This window comes from Camelina sativa, chromosome 15 (assembly GCF_030686135.1).
Source record: "Camelina sativa cultivar CO46 ecotype springtype chromosome 15, ASM3068613v1".
Taxonomy (NCBI): Eukaryota; Viridiplantae; Streptophyta; class Magnoliopsida; order Brassicales; family Brassicaceae; genus Camelina; species Camelina sativa.
In genome coordinates, this window is record NC_141894.1 from 22970223 (window position 1) to 22993161 (window position 22939).

At 37.8% G+C, this 22939-nt stretch overlaps 8 protein-coding genes and 1 pseudogene across 9 annotated transcripts; 2 read left to right on the forward strand and 7 right to left on the reverse strand.

The window, feature by feature from the left end:
* The first annotated feature begins 735 nt into the window (after positions 1–735).
* On the forward strand, positions 736–2461 carry LOC104747265 (uncharacterized). The gene is made up of 2 exons (XM_010468872.3): positions 736–969; positions 1221–2461. The coding sequence occupies exon 2, from the start codon at positions 1282–1284 to the stop codon at positions 2368–2370; it is 1089 nt and encodes a 362-aa protein (XP_010467174.1). The 5' UTR covers positions 736–969; positions 1221–1281; the 3' UTR covers positions 2371–2461.
* Positions 2462–2913: 452 nt separating this feature from the next.
* Positions 2914–3523, reverse strand: LOC104748642 (uncharacterized). The gene is made up of 2 exons (XM_010470250.2): positions 3174–3523; positions 2914–3081 (listed from the first exon to the last, which is right to left on the reverse strand). The coding sequence occupies exons 1-2, from the start codon at positions 3490–3492 to the stop codon at positions 3020–3022; spliced, it is 381 nt and encodes a 126-aa protein (XP_010468552.1). The 5' UTR covers positions 3493–3523; the 3' UTR covers positions 2914–3019.
* Positions 3524–5042: 1519 nt separating this feature from the next.
* LOC147926944 (uncharacterized) lies at positions 5043–7318 on the reverse strand. The gene is made up of 2 exons (XM_087487246.1): positions 6928–7318; positions 5043–6499 (listed from the first exon to the last, which is right to left on the reverse strand). Exons 1-2 carry the CDS (start codon positions 7316–7318, stop codon positions 5043–5045), a joined length of 1848 nt encoding a protein of 615 aa, XP_087343372.1.
* A 683-nt stretch (positions 7319–8001) lies between these two features.
* On the reverse strand, positions 8002–8649 carry LOC147926945 (uncharacterized). The gene has a single exon (XM_087487247.1). It carries the CDS (start codon positions 8647–8649, stop codon positions 8002–8004), a length of 648 nt encoding a protein of 215 aa, XP_087343373.1.
* A 475-nt stretch (positions 8650–9124) lies between these two features.
* Positions 9125–10723, reverse strand: LOC104747266 (uncharacterized). The gene has a single exon (XM_010468874.2). The coding sequence runs from the start codon at positions 10515–10517 to the stop codon at positions 9306–9308; it is 1212 nt and encodes a 403-aa protein (XP_010467176.2). The 5' UTR covers positions 10518–10723; the 3' UTR covers positions 9125–9305.
* An 857-nt stretch (positions 10724–11580) lies between these two features.
* Positions 11581–14197, forward strand: LOC147926946 (uncharacterized protein At3g43530-like; annotated as a pseudogene).
* A 229-nt stretch (positions 14198–14426) lies between these two features.
* LOC147926947 (uncharacterized) lies at positions 14427–15199 on the reverse strand. The gene is made up of 2 exons (XM_087486817.1): positions 14900–15199; positions 14427–14829 (listed from the first exon to the last, which is right to left on the reverse strand). Exons 1-2 carry the CDS (start codon positions 15089–15091, stop codon positions 14590–14592), a joined length of 432 nt encoding a protein of 143 aa, XP_087342943.1. The 5' UTR covers positions 15092–15199; the 3' UTR covers positions 14427–14589.
* Positions 15200–15801: 602 nt separating this feature from the next.
* Positions 15802–19474, reverse strand: LOC147926948 (uncharacterized). Its single transcript, XM_087489269.1, has 3 exons — positions 18844–19474; positions 18539–18625; positions 15802–18212 (listed from the first exon to the last, which is right to left on the reverse strand). Exons 2-3 carry the CDS (start codon positions 18542–18544, stop codon positions 15885–15887), a joined length of 2334 nt encoding a protein of 777 aa, XP_087345395.1. The 5' UTR covers positions 18545–18625; positions 18844–19474; the 3' UTR covers positions 15802–15884.
* LOC104747267 (serine--glyoxylate aminotransferase-like) lies at positions 19282–22181 on the reverse strand. 2 transcript variants are annotated; one of them, XM_010468876.3, is made up of 5 exons: positions 21410–22181; positions 20524–21048; positions 20082–20448; positions 19688–19898; positions 19282–19603 (listed from the first exon to the last, which is right to left on the reverse strand). In XM_010468876.3, exons 2-5 carry the CDS (start codon positions 21011–21013, stop codon positions 19466–19468), a joined length of 1206 nt encoding a protein of 401 aa, XP_010467178.2. In that variant the 5' UTR covers positions 21014–21048; positions 21410–22181; the 3' UTR covers positions 19282–19465. The 2 variants fall into 2 exon arrangements, with proteins under 2 accessions (XP_010467178.2, XP_019092489.2); XM_019236944.2 differs by having other exon boundaries at positions 20524–21043; positions 21410–21597.
* Between the last annotated feature and the right edge of the window lie 758 nt (positions 22182–22939).

A 22939-nucleotide genomic window follows, 5' to 3' on the forward strand; every position in this document is an offset into this window, starting at 1 on the left:
GAGACCACCGCACTAACCGCTGTCCAATCTTGAAACAAATCGCAACAAAATCCCTCACCGGGATCTTCCCTCGCCAAATCCGCTGTCCAATAGCTAAACAAATCTTGGGTAATAAACGTATTAATCCCCATCGCCACAACACAATCAAACCCAAAAGAGTAGTCAAAGAGACCCCATTAAAACCAATCGAAACCCAAATCTCAACCAGACAAGAGAAACTCATAGTAGGGTTAAAAACCTAGAGCCTTAATCATCGCCGTCACCTTAGAGAGAGTTCTTATTTTTTTTTTAGTATTTACCCAGTTAGTAAAGCTCTAATATAAAAATCATCATGTAATCAATAAGTGATTACCTAACTTCCTTAATGTAATTAGTGAATAATATAGATATTTATTATCCTTCTTTTTAAAAATTCTAAATATATATATTTTATGGATTTAGAATTTCTCGTATTTCGGTTAACAGAATATGTAAATTTAATTGGTTAAAGAATTTTAAATTTGTATAAATATGGCCAAAACGTTAACATGTTAGTGACTAATTTTAATAACGCAAATTTTATATAATAAAATATTAGAGAATTTTATAAAAGCTTTACATAATTTTTTTTTTTTCAAAATTTGACATTATTTTGGTGTTTTTTGTTTTTTTTTAATTACGAATCCTCATTAGTAAATGTTCTATTATTAGCTTTGATATATTTTAAGTTTTTTTTTTTGGTTCCCTTTACCTTTTGTTTTTATTTCGATAATATCTGTGGCGTAGATTAGAGGGGTTTAGCGGTCGTTTTACATTCTCCCAAAGGTGTGTCTCTCTTTTATAGCGTGAGAGAAGAGAGGAGCTGTGACACAAATCGAAATCGAATTGAGAGCAGATAGAGATCACGCTTCTTGGGTTCTCCTTTTCTTATCTGATACTCTTGAAATTTCGAAATCTGAATCTCCAGGAATCTCGATAAAAAAAGAAAAGGTATCATTTTTGTCACATTGTTATCTCCGTTTTGTGGGTTTTGTTTTTTCTTCTTTTCGTTGTTTGAGATTCTGTATTGCGTTAAAGGGTTTAGTAATTAGATAATTTTGAATGCTAAAGTTTGGACCTCTGCTTTAGAATTTGTTGTTTAGGATCATCTTATGTTGAGATTGATAAGAGTTTAGGGGATGATGATGATGATGAGTCAGATTTGTTTAATTTTGATCTTTTAAGCTTTTGTGTTCTTGTAGGGGGGAAATTAAAAAAAAAATAAAAAAAAAGATTATGAGTTGGTGAGTTTCAGAAGCATAGATGACGACGATTCGATCGTTGCGTAAACGACCTTCAATTAAACTTGTGTTTCCAACTCTGATCATACTTTTCTTGACATGTTTGTTTTGTATCTTGACAAATTTGCAAACCATATCGTATCTTTTCCGTCCGCTTTGGGATAAACCGCCGCCACCTTTCAAACGGATACCGCATTACTACGCAGAGAATGTTTCCATGGGACATCTTTGTGAACTCCATGGGTGGACACCTCGGTCAGAGCCGACGCAAGTCTTTGACGCCATCATTTTCAGCAACGAGCTTGACCTTCTCGAACTCAGATGGCGGGAACTGGAGCCTTACGTTTCAAAGTTTGTGATCTTGGAGTCAAACACTACTTTTACAGGGATCCCGAAGCCGCTTTTCTTCGATTCCAATAGGGAGAGATTCTCGTTTGCACAAGGTAAGATAGTACACGGAGTGTTTCCTGGGAAAAAGCGTTCCAAGGGGCAGCCTTACGAGGACCCTTTTTTGCTGGAGGGGCAACAGCGGGTTGCGATGAACTGGTTGCTCAGAGAAGCTGGAATTTCTGATGGAGATGCGGTCATCATGTCAGATGCTGACGAGATTCCAAGCCCTCACACTGTCAAGTTTCTACAGTGGTGCGACGGATTACCAGATGCAATGCATCTAGAGATGAGGGAATACATGTACTCCTTCGAGTTCCCCGTTGATTACAGCAGCTGGAGAGCCTCTGTCCATCTATATACTAGGAAGTGGACTCAGTACCGCCACTCCCGACAAACAGACTTGATACTATCCGACGCAGGGTGGCATTGCAGCTTCTGTTTCAGACGACTCAGCGATTTCGTTTTTAAGATGAAAGGTTACAGTCATGCAGACAGAGTCAGGCGCAAGGAGTTTTTGGATTATCCGAGGATACAGAGACATATCTGTAAAGGTTATGATCTCTTTGACATGCTTCCTGAAAAATACAGTTTCAAAGAGTTGATTAGCAATATCGGACCCATCCAGCGTTCTGCATCTGCGGTACATCTACCTGCCTTTTTGATTCAGAACGCTGCTCGCTTTCGGTTTCTTCTCCCGGGAGGCTGTATCCGAGAACCCTAGCTGAAGAAGATAATGTACCAAATATAGAGATGCACTAGTTTCTTGTCACACACCAACTTAACGGATAAATAAGAAATACATCTTTATCCCATCTCGTGTCATTTTTTTTTTTTTTTTTTTTTTTATGTTTGCACCACCATCATCAGTCCCACTCTTGTAGCAATTTAAAGATAAGCAATTCTGAAATAACGCACTGGAGACATAGGAGGAGGTAGGTCTCATAGCTTATATTGGGAGACTCATTATGATCGTCAAAATCAGAATCAAGAACGCAATATGACCCTTTTCCCATGGCTGAGAGTTAATGTTGAACTGTGCGGACCTAAAAAGATTTGATTCCGTTAGGAATAATAATATAATATATAGTAATCACATAAACGGTAACAATCTCAATATTGTTAAAAATAAATCGAATAACAAAAATTAACACATGATACGGAAACTTGTGTTTCTTTATTGTAATACCCTTTCCTTGTGTTTTGTAAGAAAATGCTTTGCATAGACTGTTGTAAAATGTTGTTTTAAATGTAAAATGTCCACATATTTTGTAATTTGTCAATTTTTCTTAACCAAATACATATCAGATTTTGAACATGATTTATCATTAAACTCTCCTTACAACAAGGTATAAAAATGAAGAGAAAGAGTCTTAAGTATCCCATTGTGTTTCTCTGCTCTGAATCTTCTGATGTACCTTCGGGACTTTGTAAACTGAATTATCAAAATAAATATGAATTAGATGATGAAAAAAACTTGTAAGAAGTGAGTGTTTGAGTAGTGTATATATATATAATGATACTTACTTCCGCAGTAAGATCCAGGGACTAAGAGATCGCCACATGCATGAGAGAGTTTGGAGATCTTATTTACGTCAAAGTTTTTCAAAATCAGTTTTGTGACGGTTCGGCATATGCATTTCATCTTGTTCCTTTGTATACTATCACAACATACTTTTAATGGAAAAACCCAAGGAACACCAAGCATGAGAGAATCGCCACAATAATCATATTCTTCAGAAATCTCTGTCTCAGTACACGAAGCATCATCAACCTGCGAGGATGTTATTCTAGTTACCAACAATGTTACCGTGAGCATAAAGACTATAGTATAAGCTCTCATCATTTTCTCTATTTTTATTCTCGTATGTGCATTTGTCTTTGGAAGATTTATCGATGCTTTGATAAATATCCTACTATATTAATTGGGAAGTACAAATATGAAACTAACCTTAAATGTGTTAAAAATTACATTCAATTGCCATTAAAAAAACATAATTAAAATTAATTAATTAATTAATTAAACAAATATAATTAATTAAAAAACGAAAATGGGGGACACATTAAATAAAATAAATTGTAGAAAAGTAAAAAAAAAAATCTATTAGAATCAAAACTAATCCGTATTAAAAAAAATTAACAGCTAAGATTTTAAAAATCTAATCGAGTAAAATCTACAACTACAAATTTTATCCTACTATATTAATTGGAAAGTACAAATATGAAACTAATCTTAAAATGTGTAAAAATTACATTCAATTGCCATTAAAAACTTAATTAAAATTAATTAATTAATTAAAAAATGAAAATTGGGACACATCATATAAAATAAATTATAGAAAAGTAAAAACAATGAATGTTGTTTTCAAAGAGGCTTTTTAGAACTTTTACTAGCTATATTTAGTTGCTCTTTTTTATATGTTAGTAAGGATTGTGTTTAGTCGACAATTGTTTAAACAGTTTTATTCATTACATGCAAATGTTTTATTGACAGGTTTTCAATAAACATTTTTAAAATACAAAAATTATAATATAAGTAAACCAAATTTTTAATCACAAACTATTATAAATAACATAATAATAAAATAAATTATCACAAATTTTTATTAAAAAAAGTTCAGCCCGCGGTTCTCCGCGGGTTAATACCTAGTATACTGTAAGTCTGTAAACCCAATGTAAGGAATATTAAATCTCACAATTATGAGGAAACAAATATGGTCAATCATTAGAAAATAATTATTTACTCATTTACCTTTTTTCATAAAGTACCATATTGAGAATTCAATATCATTGAATTTATGTTGAAACTTGAAAGTTAGAGAACAAAAAATACAATCCATAAAATTACTTACTCATTTATCGTTTTGGTAAAGTCAACATAAACTTGACATTTAATGTAAGGAGTAAGATTTACAATAACATAAAAAATAACCAAATCGATTATAATGTTGCACATTAGCAACTTAGAATTAAATATGGTTCAACATATGTACCTAAGGCAAAGCATTCTAGTGAACTTTTATCTTTTACTCTTATAATCAAGTAAAAAAACAATTTTGAAACAAAGATTTAGGACATTCACTACACAATTGAATTTATTTGTCGTACTCGTATGAGATATTGGTGATGATAGGTTGCACGTACGCGAATGTGAGGTAGGAAATTTAACCACTGGGGAATAAATCAAGCTAGGCGTTTCATCTCCCGAAACAAAATAGAACAACTATGACATATTCTGGAGAGAACTTTCAAACTCATTTATTTCTTTATGTCAATCGTCAGAAAGGCCCATGTCTACTATTACTGGCGCATCGACCATACAAGTTTTGAACATAGTAATCCAATATCGTTTCTTTTTTTTTTTTTTTTTTTTTCCCAGCAGGTTACAAAATTGACTCAAACGAGCCAATTAGACGGAAAGTTGTTCACAAGGGTAATTGGAAGCGATTCCACTCTAGCACGACGCACCAGTTTGTCCGCTCTACCATTCTGTGATCTTGGTATCTGGATGAGAGAGAATGAAAGGAATTCACCTTTATCTTCATCAATAGCGTCCAGATATGTCTTGAAAGCAGGCCACTCGGAAGGTGAAGACACCATCTTCACCAAATCAGAACAGTCTGTGAGAAAGACGACTTTCTCGTTGTCAGCACCAATCATACACCTCATTGCCCAGATAAGAGCTTCTACCTCTGCGTGAAGCGGTGACAAGCTACAGCGAGAATTAGATGCACCCATGGTGGGAGATTCTCCAGCAGGAGAAATACAATACCATCCTCTACCCATAAACTGATCAGTCGCCTTCGAAGATCCATCTACAAAGCATTGATAACTAGACTCATAACCATGAGCCGCGTTACAAGTCTGAGTCATAGATCTGGGTAGAGGCCGAGGGACATCAGTAGAAAGGGATCGGGGTAGGTCTTCTTGAGCTGAAGACCAAAGCCTGGATTCCTCCTTTGCTATCCGTAAAATTGCTACCGGATTGGAATCCAAGTTGCTAAATAGTTTATCATTCCGAGCCTTCCAGATATACCATAAAACCCACGGAAATATTTCCACCGAAGGAATATCTTGAAGCCTCCAAACTAAGGAATCCATATTAGTATATATAGACTCCGATGGGAAGCAACCAGTAGAAGTCGGAAATTGGGACAATCCCCACACCTGCCTAGCCGGAGGGCATAAGAAAAGAGCGTGGTTGACTGTCTCCTCTGTCTCCCCACAAATTTCGCAATCCATACCACAGCTTAATCCACGACGTCGTAAATTAGCTGTTGTCGCCATGCAACCCGTAATTGCTTGCCATAAGAAATGTCTGAGTTTTGGTGGACACCTAATCTGCCAGACAAATACCTGAAGTGGGATAATATTGGGACCAGAAATGGGAAGACCACTCTCTGGTTTTTGCCGCAATGCCTGATATCCGGATTTAGCAGTATAGCTACCAGTTTTAGTTAAATGCCATCCCAAGCTATCCGGTGTGGAAAGATTACCAAGAGGTAAAGCAGAAATAAGGGCTACATCCTCCGGCTCGAAAGCAGCCGAAAGTAATGCCAGATCCCAGGAACGTGAAGTCCTGTCAATGAAATTTTCAACTCTAAGCGTTGGATCGACAGGCGATCCTGAACGCAATGCTGGTCTCGGGGATTGAGCAGGTATCCAAGGGTCTGACCATACTAAAATGGAGGCCCCCGTTCCTACCCGTTTAATGAGTCCTTTATTCACCAGAGAGCGAGCAGAAATCATACTTCGCCATCCATAGGATGGAGAGTATGATTTAATAGGATCTAATGGATCCGAATGCCTATAATATCGTCCTTTGAAAACCTTTACAAATAGTGAATCTGGAACTGAAATCAACCGCCAAAGTTGTTTAGCCAACAGTGCGGTATTAAAATCGTCCAGGCACCTAAACCCCAAGCCTCCCTCCATTTTATCGACACACAATCTGTCCCAGGCGATCCAATGTAAACCCCGAGTTTCTCCCGAGGAACTCCACCAGAAGTTGGAGATGGCACTCGTCAGTTTCCGTGTAACTGTCTTGGGAATTCTGAAGCAGGACATAACAAAGTTAGGGACAGCGGTCGCGACCGATTTGATCATGACTTCTTCCCCCCCCCCCCCCCCCCCCGAGATAGTAGCCTGGCAGGCCAGCCCCCAGCCCGTTTTTGTAACCGATCTTGGACGAAAGAGAAAATTTTGGTTTTCGATCCACCAAGACTTTCCGGGATTCCCAAATAAGAATTCATACCACCTAAAGTGGTAATCCCCAGGATACCTTTTAAATCTTCACGCACATCCGCATCTACTGTATGTCCAAATTGAACGGAAGATTTCTGGAAGTTTATCCTCTGTCTAGAAATCCTCTCATATTGCCTAAGAATCCCCAAAATAACTTCACACTGTTCTTTTGTTGCCCGACAGAAAAACAGACTATCATCTGCAAACAATAAATGTGAAATCGCCGGACATGCAGTGGAAACCTTGATACCCGTAATAAGCTTAAATCGTTCCGCTTTCTGTAAATTTGCAATAAGGACCTCAGTACAGAGGATAGAGAGATAAGGTGACAAGGGGTCTCCTTGACGGAGCCCTCTTGACGGAATTATGGATCCATGGGGTTGACCATTTAATAAGACACTATATTCCACTGATGTCACGCACCACATGATCCAGGAAATCCATTTTTCACAAAAACCAAATTTCCGTAGTAAGGAATCAATAAAGGACCATTCTACCCGATAATATGCCTTACTCATATCTGTTTTGATGGCCATGAACTTGCCCTTACAAGAGGGAATAGTTCGAAGACCGTGAAATATTTCCTGAGCAATCAAAATATTATCCGTGATTAAACGGCCTTCGACAAACGCCGATTGTGTCTCAGAAATTAAAGCTGGTAGAAACGTTCGCAACCGCTGACATAAGATTTTTGAAATAATCTTGTACCCGACATTACATAGGCTAATGGGGCGCCATTCAGTCATCCGGGTCGGTTTCTCTACTTTCGGGATAAGACAAATGTTAGTCCTATTGAGGCGTTTTTCAAAGCTCCCCCCCTGAAAGAAAGATTCCACCGAAAGCTTTAAGTCAGCTTTAACCGTATCCCAAGCGCGCTGATAAAACAGGGCCGTCATGCCGTCCGGTCCCGGGGCTTATCAGGATGCATCATAAATAGAGCCTCTTTAATTTCCTTTTCTGTGACTGGCTTAGTCAATTTCTCATTAATATCGTCCGTTATAGAGGTGCTTATTTCACCCAACGAGTCATCTATTTCTGAGGGTTCAGTGGACATGAACATCTCCTGGAAATATGAGGTTGCGATATTCTGGATCTGAGGCTCCTCTGTAGTCTAGTGGCCGAACTCATCATGCATTCCAACAATCTGATTATTAGCTCTTCTTAATTTCGTTTGGGCATGAAAATAACTGGTATTTTGGTCTCCGAAACGCATCCACTTGCTTCGGCTCTTCTGATACCAGTAAATTTCCTCATCCCAATAAGCTTCACGCAATTTCCAATTCAATTCCGAAATAACCTCAACAGAACTAGAGTCATCCTCCTGAGCATTTGCTAACTGGGATTTTAAATCCTCAATTGTTTCCCGGCCAAACGGGGCCTGAGATTTCCTCCAGCGGGAAATGGCTTGGCGGCACTTTATTATTTTGTCCATTAAATTCCCATGTTCCCCTGTCTCCCCTGAATCCCAGCCCTCTGAGATAGCTCCAAAGAAACCCTCTTTCTCCAGCCATCGGCGGTCAAAGCGAAAAACGCTCCTCCCTCTTTTTACCGTATCTTCTAAAGAGGCTAACACCGGTTTATGATCCGAGGCTATCATTGGTAGATAATCTGTGAACGCATTCCGAAATAAGTCATGGAGTTTCTCATTGGCTAGGGCGCGGTCAAGACGACACCTAATTGGCTTTTTATCCCGCCAACCACGCCAAGACAAGCTATCCCCAACCGCTGGAAACTCTAATAATCCACAATGCCGGATCATTGTGTTAAAATTCACAAAAGAAGAGGCGTGGCGGAGCCTTCCGCCCCGTTTTTCGTGGTTACCTTTGACTTCATTAAAATCACCTATAAGGAACCAAGGGGCATCACGAGATAAGCCAATCCGCGTTAATCTTTCCCATACTAGATCTCGTTTCGTTGGAACCGGATCACCATAAACAAAAGTAAAATAAATAACATGTCCTTTATAAGTAAGTTCCAAATCAATCAATCGATTGGACTCAAATAAAATTGAAACATCAAAAGTATTATTATAAAATAGGGCCAAACCGCCACTACATCCAATAGGATCAACTGTTTTTAAATTTGAATAACCAAAATGACCAATATCGTTTCATTAAAAAAGAAAAAAAAAAAAAAAAAAAAAAAAAAAAAAAAAAAAAGAATCTACATGCACACCTTTTTTCTTAATGAAAAATGATTTACATAAGTATTTAATATTCTTGAAATCATAGCGGTTTGAACCAAATTTTTTCATGTTTACTATAAAATGTAATGAGATCAATAAAAGTACCTTTTTCCCTGGCTTACTAGTATAAATTTCATGATTCAGTAGCAAAATCGACAAGGTTGAAAAATAGAGAAACATAATGAGAAATAAATCATTTAGAATTGAAGGAATAGGGTTTGAAGTTTTATTCACTTCTTTTTCTTCTTCTTCTTGGATGCTTTTTGTCCACTAGAGCCACCACAAACAATGGAACACTCAATGCCACAAATGTTACCAAAACAAGAAAACAATCCATTATCTCCTCCTTTCTTGTTGTTCCTCCCACCTTGCTTCGCGAGCGGAGCTCCAACCATCTGAGTATTTCTTGGGACGATTTCATTGGGCTTGTAACTTGATTTAGGGTTGAAGTTAGAGTTTGTTTTGTAGTCAGAACTTGGTTGATAACTTGAACCGACGTCTACAACCACTGGTAGATTGGCTTGCCACCTTTCTAGCTTAGAACGAAGACCCTCAACGCTTCGTTCACCAACACTTATCACAGTACTTTCCGCATCTTTCCCTGTAAGAGCCTTCTCCTTTGCAATTTGGGCAGCAACCACTGAGGCTGAAGGACCCAAATCAGACTCTGTAATAATGATCGGTCTTGACCTCATTGGTGTTCCATATTCGATATTGTTTCTTTTGGGAGTATATGCTGTCTTGTTCCTTGGCCTCATCGGTGTCCCATACACGATTTGTTGCTTTTTTTGCCTCAACAATGTATTTGGTGTTTTCCTCTGGGGCTCGTACACAACCATCTGAGAGTCAGATGAAAACTCATCTTTCTCAAAACCTGAGTTTGTAGTAGAACTCACACGGGATTGTGTCACCTTCCTTGGCGAATCCACCATTGAGCTTGTATCGCTTTTCGACCGTCGAAGCCCTACAGGTTTTGAAGATATGTTTTTCTTGTGAAACAACAAATCTTCTTCAAACAAAAGAGGCATGCTTTGGCCCGAGTTATCGATAAGCCCCACCGCAATGTTTAGGAGGCCGTGAGGGCGGCCCGAGGCACGAAGAACCTCTAGGGTAACAAATCTCATAGCTGAAGAAGGGCTGACAAGGTCACTTATTAAGGCTTGTACCGTGCCAACATGAATGTCTTTGAACCAATGTAATGCATAGATCTCTATAACAACTATTGATGTGGCATCGTAGAGTGCTTCCTCATCAAGACGAAACACAAACTTGTCGTTCCATGTAGGGCTTGTTCCACCCGTATTGTCGACTCGAGTCGTCAATTTACGCTCTGGATCAATCCAAGCGATAGCATATGTCTTCATACACCGTGCCACAGGCGCTAATTCTTGGGCCGAAATAATATTCAGCTCCAAGATTTGACATGGTGCAAGAAAAGACATTTTGTTCTTTCTTGCCAAAACTAAATCTGAGAGAAACCAAAGCAAATGGAGAGGATGAAATTTATTTTCGTGGTGGATACAAAGACAGTTCCGTCGTCGTCCTTGGAGGGGACGACGAAGGAAAGCAATGCATGAAGATGAAAATGGAAAAGCAAATTAACAAAGACACCCAAAAATAATAACAAGCAAAAAAAGAATATTTTTTTTTCGTTTATTAATTTCTTGTTTTGGTTTTTGTTATTTTAGAACACCGAGTCATTTGCATTACTTTCCGTTGACTACTATTTTCTTTCAATAATCTTCTACCGTTATTTTTAGATCTCTCTGTCCCTATTCTCTTAAATCTGGTTAATTTCTGTTATTTTTCTCAATAATTCTGGAATTTGTAGACATTTGTAATTGTTACAATTAGAGATGTACTTATTAGACAAAATAGAAGCTATCTGTGTGGTTCTCTTTGGTGTGTTCTTAGAAAGTAAACGATTGTAAGTAATTATATATAAAAAAAAGCATACGGTATGATTGAGTGAGAGTGTACTAGCACATCGAAATGATTACCGTTGGTTTGGCTATGGATTTTTTTTTCTCTTTTAGTATATATAAGGCTATTAGGGATAACAACGACGTTGAATTTGTTTTAAATTCACAAGGTAAAATCAAATTAGTAACCCAATTTTTGTAGAGAAAATGTCTGCGCAGTGGAGTAGTTTGAAGAGGAGTGAGTTTTCGTCTCAAAAGTCCCTTTCTATGTTCTGACAATCTCAAAAGTCCCTCTCTTTTTTGGCATTTATTTTTGATTTTTTTTTTAATCGAGAATGTGTTGTTTTACACTCTTGTCCATAGAAAAATTAGATATTTACAAAAAATACCTGAGTAGTATCCACCAAAACTGAATCGGATCTAAAACCCGAAAAAAAAACTGAATCGGTTTTTTTTAAAAAACAAAACTGCTCTCTCTCTCGTCACTCTTCTCTTTCTTCGGGAAATTCGAATCGATTTGGGTAAAACTGTAGAACTAGGGTTTTCTCGTTTTCATTCAATCAACCAAAAATAGAGTAAGAAGATGGTGAAAACAAGGGGGGGGGGTCTTGTGAGGAGGAGGAGTGAGCGTTTGAAAGAGAAGAAGATCTCAGAAGGAGATGGTGGTTCGAAAGCAAAATCCGATTCGCCGGAAGTAGGTGTGTCGGGTTTGAGTCCGGCGACAGTAGGAGGAGAGAGAGCTTTGAGTACGGTGGCGGAAGAAAGTGAAAGTCGAGTTTTGGAGGAACCCAATCCGGTGGTCGGAAGAGAAAATGCGAACGAAGTAGAGAAAGCAAAATCCGCTACTCCGGAATCAAGTAATGGAGAAGAAGATGATGAAGAAGGAGGAGATACCGAGAGATCTACTTCTGTGGAATCAAGCGATGGAGAAGAAGAAGGAAACGATGAAGGGGAAGAAGGAAACGATGAAGGGGAAGAAGAAAAAGATGAAGTGGAAGAAGAAAACGATGAAGGAGAAGAATGTGAAGAAGGGGTAGAAAAAGACGATGAAGGGGAAGAAGAAAACGACGAAGGAGAAGAAGGTGAAGAAGAGGAAGAAAAAGACGATGAAGGGGAAGAAGAAAACGATGAAGGAGAAGAATCGGAAGAAAAAGACGATGAAGGAGAAGATTGTGAAGAAGGGGAAGAAAAAGACGATGAAGGGGAAGAAGAAAACGATGAAGGAGAAGAATCGGAAGAAAAAGACGATGAAGGAGAAGAAGAAGAAGAAGAAGAAGATAAGGAGGGAAGTTCGAACTCGGCAGGTAACTCGAGAAGGAGTACAAGCGAAAGTGAGATGGAGCACGAGGAGGACAACGATGCAAGTGTAAGTACAACAAGTCTGTGTCATTCGTTCGGAATTTGAAAACTCATTGGAATTTGAAATTGATCAAGTAGAACTGGTGCAACTATTGGTGTAGAACTAGTAGAACTTGTGCGACTATTGGGTGTAGAACTAGTAGAACTGGTACAACTAGGTGGTGTAGAACTAGTAGAACTGGTAGAACTAGTTGTTGTATAATTGGTATAACTTATATAAAACTGATATTGTTGCAGGAATCGGAGGAAACAGAAGCGATGAAACCTTTAGGAATGCACTTCGAGCCTAGCCAGTACAACAAGAAAATCAAGCTATCGACTAGGTGTCATATTTTTGAAACTTTGAAAACGCTGGATAAATTAGAGCATCCACTAACTAGTTCTGAGAGGGATTGGTTTGAGAATCATCCACAATTTAAGCACATTTTTCACATGCCAAGGGAACCAAACCACAAGCTTATGGGAATGTGGATGCTCTTACTTCGAACGGCTAAAATCGAAAAAAAGAAGGAAGCATGGTTTGTTGTGAATGGTGTTCCAATCCGGTATGGTCTGAGAGAACATGCTTTGATGTCTGGATTAGATTGTCGGTGCTATCCACTTGATTACAAGGAAGCCGGCGGTACCGTGTTTCGAAGGAAATATTTTTTACGAAAAAAAAAAGATTACACTTGAAGATGTGAGGAGACACCTATTGGTAATGCAACCAGATCGTACTCGTGATAGGTTGAAGATGGCGGTTCTCTACTTTTTAGGAAGCATCATTGCAGGCTATACAAAAGACTCGGGGAGAGATGCAATGGGTATCGATGATTTTGTTGTAAGCGCAGTGAATGATCTAGGTTTTTGTGTGTCTTTTCCTTGGGGGAGATTATCATTCGAGAACATGCTAGAAGAGATTTCCCATACAATGAGTCATTTTAATGGGGTCGTGGTTAAAGAGAATGCATTATGGCCTGTTCCAGGTTTCTGTATTCCATTGGAGGTTAGTTAGTTTAAAATTTGAAGTTTTCTCATTGTTGATATTTCTTATAAGTGAAGCTAATTTTAGTTTTTTTCCTTGTGTTGTGTAGTTTTTACTATTTGAGGCAGTTCCAATTTTGGCGAACACTTACGTTGACCAAATTCCTGAGGCGGATGCAAGTTGTCCTAGGATGTGCAGGAGGAAATTTAAGAGGACCGGTCAGAAAGGTTTTCCTCTAAAGAATATTGGTGATACACTTGGTACAACAACGGTTAGTTATCCTAGCAATTGCCATTATTAATCATTTGAATAAATTGGTTTGTAATGTATCTAAAGTAGGTCGTTTACACAGGCAATTGCTAGTGTGATCCCTCATAATGATGAAGAAATTCCTCTTCTCGATTTAATCATGGAAGAAGCTGAGGAAGAGGATACCCATGATGTCGTTGTTGCCAATTGGATGTGGCGCCTTCGTAGAGGACTACCTGTACTTTTGGAGGAGATGTACACAGCCGATGTGGCTACTCGTTCAGGACAAAACGATGCGAATGAGGAAATAGTCGCCAATGAACAACCGAGAGAAGATACTGTTGAGTTGGTGGATCTTCTAAGGACCATGAAGCAGGATATGAAAACCCAGTTCGATAACATTTCGGCGAAGATTGATGGGCTTGAAAAAAAGATCGAACCGTTGGAAGTATATGTGAAAGAGCAAGAGAAACCAAAGGTAATACTTCGTAATACTATAGTAATACTTGATAATACTAGAAGGTGTTAACAAAATTTGGTTTCATGTCAGGCGCCTGTAGCTGATGAGCAACCGAGTACTTCGCAAGAAGGAGGGAGAGGGACGAAGAGGAAAAGGTCTAAGAAGTAGTAAAACTATGTTATTTTCTTTGATTTGTCATCGTAGTACTAGTAAAACTATGTAAAACTTCGTTATTTTGTTGGATTTGCGATTGGTACTGGTATTACTAGTTAAACTATGTAAAACTACGTTATTTTCTTGGATTTTTCGTTCGTATTTTTGGTAAAACTACGTAAAACTAAACAAAAACTAGAGAATTCATATAAGAAAAATATAGAACATGATTCAATTCAAGAAGGAGGCATAATCCTAGAAGTCACATAGAACATCATGATTAAACAAGAGAAGTCACATGAAAGATAAGAAACTGATTCAACAAGAGAATTGAAGGAAAAGATAAGAAACAGAATCTGATTCAACAAGTTTTAAACCAACATAGAATGAGATCGACTCAGATAATATCAATCGAAACACAACCTATCCAGGAGATCGACTCGAGTGGTAAGCAACGCCAACTCCTCCTTTAGTTTGGCAATCTCGTCACTCTTCTCCTTAAGCTCCATCTGCAAATTATAGATCTTAGTATGATGGGGTTCAAATTCCTTCAATCTCTCCCAATGGTTATCAACATCTTTCCTTAAGGTTTGGGTTTCTTCTTCAATTGCATCAGCCCAATTTTTCCGCCTGTGCAATCCATCATCCTGCAAATTATATCAACGAACAGTTAACAAAATCAGGTATCTCAATTGTATTTGATTCAATTTAATTTACCTTATACTTAACGCAAGTAAACCATCTCTTTTTCTCTGTTTCTGTTGGAGAGATCTCATTGACGATTCGTTTGCCACATGGGCAAATTCGAGGCATGCCAAAATCACCATCGGCTATGGCTTCTCGCCATGCTTGTAACTTCCTCGCCTTCTTCTGATCAGCATAGTATGGGTCGGCCTCAAATTGTTCCATAGTTTGAGAAGGAGAGAAATAGATCTAGGATCTTCGACTTTGAAGATGAGAGAAGGAGGACTCGGTGTACTTTAGGTTTCGAAGAAGAAAATGAATGAATGGCTGAGAATGGAGAATGAGCTGGAGTGAAGATAAAATAAGAAAGAAAGAAAGAAAAACGCAATGCTATCGTCAAAAAAGAAAGAAAAAACGCAATTCTGGCCACGTGTAAAAGATGTGTGCGTTCACACTGTGTGTTCACACACAGTTTTACCGAGTAATGCGGTTGCACTAAACTTGCAAATAGTTGTACTTTAGAGGTTTCTCAGTTTAATTAGTTTTACTAAACCTTAGCATTACTTTTTTTAGTTTTACAGTTGATTAAACTTAACTAACATACAATTACAAGCTTTTTGCAACTTCATAAGTTAAAACTTATAATTCTATAACTTTTTTCATGCTTACTTGGTAATTATTTACAAAGTGACATTAAAAGTGTAAGGAAACACTTGTTGAGATTCTTCAATAAATAAATTAAAATTGGTATATTTTCGAAAATTATTCATTTATAGTAGAAACCTATGTAGAACATTTATACTATACAATATGTATTATACAATATGTATTGATTTTAGGTAGTACCAATTTTATTATTTTTACCAGTTTTATCTTAGTTCTGCCAGTTCTGCCAGTTATACTCTCTCATATACACATATTTTGAAAGAAGAAAATATTAATAGACTTCAAATTAAGTTTCAAACCAAGTTTTACATTAAGTATCAAACCAAACACAATTGATACATGAAGAGGTGAATCAAACATGAACATTATCTCCAAATAACAACCATTGGAGTCCTTGTCTCCGGCGCCTTTTATTCTGCGTCCTAGGTCGAGTTTTTGGTCGTTTTTCCCCAGCAGATGCATACCTTTTTGTTTTCTTTCTTCCCCCTCTTATTTTCCGATTCGGAGGTATGATCTCCATATCTTGGACGTCATCTAGGACATCCCATCGAGACTTATCAGGTACTAAATAAATTGTCCTGCAATATGCAATTGCCCACAGCTCCGTCCAATAATACTTAGAACACAACTCATGTAACTCGAAATCCTTACCTCCATATTTTTGGTATGTAATGAAAGACGCCAATGCATGCACACAAGGATACTTTTGTATATCGAAAAACCTACAACTGCAACTTCTCAATCGCAACTTCACCAAATAAGGCTTTCCGTCACTGTCAATGACATTGTATTCAAGCTCGAAACCATTTAGCTCTATCACCTTTAGTTTCTCAGCAGTTGCCCATAAATCATGTAAGTAGTTCTCCACTAAAGGCACCAATTTATTTGCGACTGATCCAGACACAGCATCTTTTCGATGTTCATTAAACCATTCAGAGAATTTTTTAATTATTGCATCAAGCATGGGTATCAAGGAGTACCTCCTTGCATCTTTGAATAGACTGTTCAACGATTCAACACAGGTTCTTGTGTCTAGGTTGTATCTATCTCCTGGAAAAACACATCGTGCCCATCTTTCTTTCTGGGTAGATTCTTCAAGATACTTGGCAGCAGAAGGATATCTTGTCGTAAAAGATGCGTAAGCAATGTTGAACTCAGCCACTGTGTAAAACCTACTACACTCCATGAATCTCCATGCAACAACGTCCTTGTTCACGTTACGAGCATAACCTTTCACATTTTGGGATAAATGCCATATACAAAAACCATGATGAGCCAGAGGATACACATTAGCTATAGCTTTTATGAGACTTGTATTTCTGTCAGTCATAAATACTATTTCAGAAGAATCCCCAACAACGGTTTTCAACATCTCCAAAAACCAATTCCAACTTGCATCATTCTCACCATCAAGAACACCAAACGCCAAGGGATAATGGTGACGGTTAGGATCTTGAGCCGACGCAAAAACAAGAACACCCTTATATCCGTTCTTTAGAAAAGTTGCATCCATAGTTATAACTTTCCTCATGACTTTAAATCCTTCAATGCTAGCTCCCAAAGCTATGAACAAGTACATGAATTTATTATTCTCATCGCAATGCACATATGATCTTGTACCATGATTAACCTTCTCTAACATGTGCAGATAACATCGCAGCATCTTGTAGCTTTCTTCTGGGCTACCTTTCAAATCAGTAACAGCTTGATTTTTCCCTCTCAACGCCGTGGAATATGATATATCAACACCTAATTTTGTCTTGACAAGATCCATGATAATTTTCGGAGGTGGAGTTTCCATTTGCCCTGGATAATCACCATGTAAAAGAGAAGCAACTAATTGTGGAGTGCCTTGCCTCTTACTATTGCTTGAACTTTGACTAGCCCGAGAGCATGTATGCATCTTGTTGTGCCTTCTAATCGAGAAAATATCTGTACCTCGAATCCTACCACCTCGTAAACCCCAGTTACATCCTTCTTTAGGACATTTGACCACATAACGCACCTTGTCCGACTTTACTATTTCAAAACTAAAACAGTTAGCGAATGAAGCTCTATCCACCACATCTTGCAATGCCTTCTTGTTTGGAAATTCTTGAAGTTTAGTCAGATCCAAACCGTCATCCCATGGTTCAATATACTTACACGGTTCTACCACAGGGCGTGGCTCAGTATATTCATCACCTTCATCACGTGATTCAGCTTCACCCTCTTTATTAGAATCACCCTCTACAGCCTTTTCTTTGCCTACGTAGACAACAATGGCGTTAGGTCCGATTTCACCATCCTTCGCATGTTGGTTTTCATAGTTCATACCAACAGAACTTTGGTCCCCTATGGGCACTGTGGGCACTGTGGGCACTATGGGCACTATGGGAACTTGCTCAGGCTGAGGCTCAGAAGGGATGACATTCACAAACAACATACATCTTCGCTTCTCATAATTAACGGAGTCTAGATAAACATTAACATCCTCATCATCATTAAGCTCACAATGCTCCAATGTTTCTACCAGTAGTGGCTTGTAGCTCAGCTGCAACTGAACGTTACTTTCAACAAACCCAAGCTTCCTCTGTATCCTTGCTTTTAACATCAACAATGTTATATTCCTCTTAAACATTATGCTATACATGCGTCCTTCATATTTAAAATGTAGGCTGACGTTCTCGCATATTGTATCCTGCCAAACCAACCAATATAAAAAAATCATAATTAGTACTACTACTAGTTTTACTAGTTTTACTAAAAATATCAGTATTACCAGTTTCACCACCTTCTCTCTCCTATCAAAATCGAATCGAATGGTACACGAGTTCTAATCGAGTTAATTCACTGAAATCGAAAGCCAAATCCCTTTCTTATCTAATAGATAGCTCAATCGACCCATAAACCTTTGTAAAACACCCAATGTGCTAAGCTTTCTTCGATCTAAATCCAATTGAATTTCTATATTTACAAATCAAAAACAAATTCAACCAAAAGCAACTCTAAAGTGAAGTAACGCACCTGCATTTTGAAGAACAACTTGATTCAACTTGATTTGGTGAAGAACGACAGCGGTAGGAGCTCCGACGACGGAAGAATCGCCGGCGGCTGGGTTGAGAGAGGTCGGGTGAGTTTCTCGGGTCGAAAGAAGCTGGGTTTGAGAGCCCGAGTTTTTTGTTTTTTTATTTAAAAAATTTAATCTAATTCGAGAATTCATAAAGGGTAAAATTGTCTCATCGAGTATTATTGAATAAGGTGGGGGTATGAAGAATAGAGAGGGAGATAAGAGATTTGTGAAATTATTTTAGGGAGTTTTGAGACGTTACCTCGTTTGAAGAGAAGGTATATGGATGGGAGAAAATGCATCACAGTTAATCTTCAGAAACAAAGATGTCGCATGTTGGATCGCCAAGTTACTCCTACACACACATCAACTTGAACAAATTCCTCTGTTTTAATAGTTAAGAAGATACGACTTATTGGTAGACATAAATCAAACTCTAGCTCGATTTTTTTCTCTTCTTGTCTAGATGATTATGAATGCGGCATCTTGCAGGAATGTCGCGTCTCGTAAAAAGAACCTCCATACCCCCAAACCGAACACCTTTTTCCGATGATATGGTAGAGAAATCACAAAATGTTTTTAACTAGACGAATACTATCTTCCAAGACATTTAAAGACTTATTTTCGGTTCCATAACATCGTAAGAGCATCAATCCCTCATCTCATACCCATAAAATGAACGTAATGAGGCAAAGTTAAATGTGAGTAATAAATAATTTGACCTTTTGTTTAATAAGTTTTGGTGATAGCAAATTAAAAAAACATAGATAATGTAATAAAAATATAGAAGGAGAAAAGAGAAAACATGAGAGTTGTTTACATTGAGAGGAAGAGAAAGAGAGAGAGAGAGAGAGAGAGAGAGAGAGAGAGAGAGGAGTGGTGGATTAGATTCTAGAGGGAATGAGAGGGATGTGGTTCTGAAGATAAGTAGAAGCAGCTGCAACCCCACTTCCCATTACAATTGGGTACCCAACATCCTTCAGTATCATCTCCACTCCAGCAAGACATCCCAAAAGTTGTAACTGCATTTGATTATGTAGACATGTTTCATTAGAGTTTGATCAATGAAAAGTGGATTACACTAAGCTATAGCTCGTAGTGTGTACCTCATTCACGTTTCCAAGGTGTCCAATTCTGAAAACCTTTCCAGCAATTTTGTTGAGACCAAGACCAAGACTTAGGTTGTACCTCTGCCATGCCCTTCTCACAATCTCCGAACCGTCTATATGTGGGGGCACCATAACTGCTGTCACTGTGTTACTTATCCACTCCTCCTTCTGTGTGCAGTTCTTCAGCCCCCATGCTTCCACCGCCAGCCTATGTACATGACCATATTAAGCAACCAAACTCTAGTTATAATGTATGTATAAGTAAACTATTAGAGATCAGCAATTCGAATACTTGCATTGCATGGGAAGAGGATGTATATATATACATATGTTCTAACCCCTGGCGTGAAGAATTTATGGATCAAAAGCGTGTTACATAGCTAAACTTTACCTGGTGGCCTTTCCAAGACGAGCATGACGGGCGATTATATTCTCAAGTCCTTCCTCAAAGATAAGATCAAGAGCAGCTCTAAGACCGTAGAGGAGTTGAATGGAAGGTGTGTAAGGCCAATAGGTTCCCAGCTTGTAAAACTTGAGGTAGTCATTCCAGTCAAAGAATACTTTGAGGGATTTAGAAGTTTTGGTAGCTTCCAAGGCTTTGGGACTGGCGCACACAATACCAAGTCCTGTTGGAAGAGATAAGGCTTTCTGAGAGCCGGTCAAGGCCACGTCCACTCCCCACTCATCCATTCGGAAATCAAGCGCACAAATGGACGAGACACCGTCCACAAGCAGCAAAGCCGGGTGCTTGTAGTGATCTGTGTATACGCTTGAGTTAGTGAGATTTAAAACAGAGAAAACACAAAACAAAAAAGAGATGGTTTGTGAATAACCAAGGAGGGTTCGGACAGCAGAGATGTCATTGGTGACTCCGGTAGCTGTCTCGTTGTGGACAATGCAAATGGCTTTGATGGAATGGTTCTCGTCTTGTGAGAGCTTTGAGGCTAAGACTTGGAGATTAGCACCTTGTCCCCACTCACTCTCAACCACATCAACATTGAAATTTAGCCTCTTCTGCTGGTCAATCCAGAGCAAGCTAAATTGTCCAATCAGAAACGAAACGATCCTGTCACCAGGAGATAACGTGTTGGTCAAGGCACTCTCCCAAGCACCAGTCCCTGTGGTGGGAAACAGAAACGGCGTCCCAGATGTGGTCTTGAATATCTTCTTCACGTCCTCCAACAGGGTTTTTGTAAGTGCCGGAATGGCCGGTGACCGGTAATCCTCGTTGTTCCGGTTCATCGCCCGGATTACCGGTTCCGGTATGTTCACTGGTCCTGGTACAAACAGATGGTGCCTTCCTGGTCCATACATATAGTCCATTTTTCCCCTTTTCTTTTGAATCCTCCTTCTCTACACTGTCAAAAGTTTACAATCTTCTAAATAAATATACACAATCTCATCTTTGACCCAAAAAAAATAAGATAGAACCAAAGCATGTGGTATACGCAGCATATATGACCATATGGACTATTGCAAATTTGCTACTATCAACTCCAACAAACAATAACACAATAATCGATACATATATAAAATACACCGATCATATCTCATTTAAGCCAACAAATATGTGTATGCGTGTTACAAAGAGTTCTAGGAAGTTTCATGGGCAAGATCATACATATAACACAAAAAAAAAAAAAAAAAGAGTAACAAGCGGAGAAAACTAAGTAGTAAGTTTGCAAAATCGGAAAGAGAAAGAGAGAGAGCAAAGTTAACCGCTGAATAAGGCGGAAGCTCCTGAGGGGCCTTTTGGACTCCTTCGTCTTCTCAAACCTCTTTAATATATCTTCTTAAATTTATTATTTGTTTATTTCTTTTACATGTGTGTACGTATATTGTTTTGTAGCTTTCTGTATCCCAATCAAGTAGCTTTGCCTTATTGGAATCTTAGACGCGTGGCGGATAAGAGCAACGTGAAAAATCTTTGCGCTTACTTACGTATGGCTCACAATGCATTTGTACAAACTATCTTTGCATATTTGCCCTTCTTCTTTCTTTCTTTTTTAGTTTTCCCCCTTTAGTTTATTTTGGTCTAGCTTAGTAGTTTATTTGAAAGATGAAAACTCTAGTTTGAGTGATGTTTTCAAAAGAAATAATACTAAAAAAAATACTTCTAAGCTCACTGAGATTAAGATTTGTCCCGGAAAAATTTGGATTGAAAGAAAACGTAGTGAAGAAAATTACAATAAAAGACTAAGTCAACTAAAAAAATAATTTGGGGATATAGAACAAAAGTTGTTAAAACATTAAGGAGGGCAATTGCAATAAGAAAAAGTGCGTAAGATAAGAGGTGGAAAAGGGGAGAGGGGGAGATAAGGAGATAAAAGGGAGAGAGCCACACAAGTTGGTTTTGCAACAAAGACCACACGACCGAACGCCGAATCCTCGGGCACTTCTTCACTATCTCTCGCTCTCTTGTTTTATGATTTAGGATTATTGCCACTATATGACACACACAAAAAAAATATATAACTATATTTAGGTGAGTAGCTATTGAATGTAGAATATGGAGATTTTGTAAAATACAAACTATACTTGGCCAGTCGATTAGGATGTTTGAATATTCGTTTCCATTTTTAAAAAATATTTGGAGTTAAAATATTGTTAACATATTTATAATATATTAAATTATCTGATTTGTTAACATAGAGTTTTAAACAATTTGGAACACTATAAAAAAAGAAAAACAAAAAGGAATAATTTTGTTTTATTGATTCATTTGGCTAAGAGGCTTACTATATAAAAGCGGATTAGTGAAAAAGATATACAAATAAGTGAATATTCGATGATTTGTGCATCAACATAACGGAAGAGATATTCGTATCTCTCATATCTGAATGAGTAATTTCACTACATATAAAAAAAAAAAAAAAAAAAAAAAACTATTTTTGAGCCGAGTGACCAAATTGAATTTAGCTATTCCTTTTGAAGATGATCTTTTTCCATTTAACTGTTATATGATGCTTGATTTATCCACCTAACATTATGTTTATGTGATCATTTGATAATAAATTTTCTATATTAGTTTGAGCCATACCATTTTCTATATTATTTTTTTCCTTGTAATACGTTTTTTCTTTCTATGTAGACATCTAACACATCATATTGATTCATATTTTCATTATGTATGCATGTGGTTTATTATTTTGGAGGTTAATATAATTATTTAGAGCACTAATATTTGTTTACATATACAAGAATAGCAAAATGATTATATTTTTTAGAAGCTCATTTTCAATATAACCT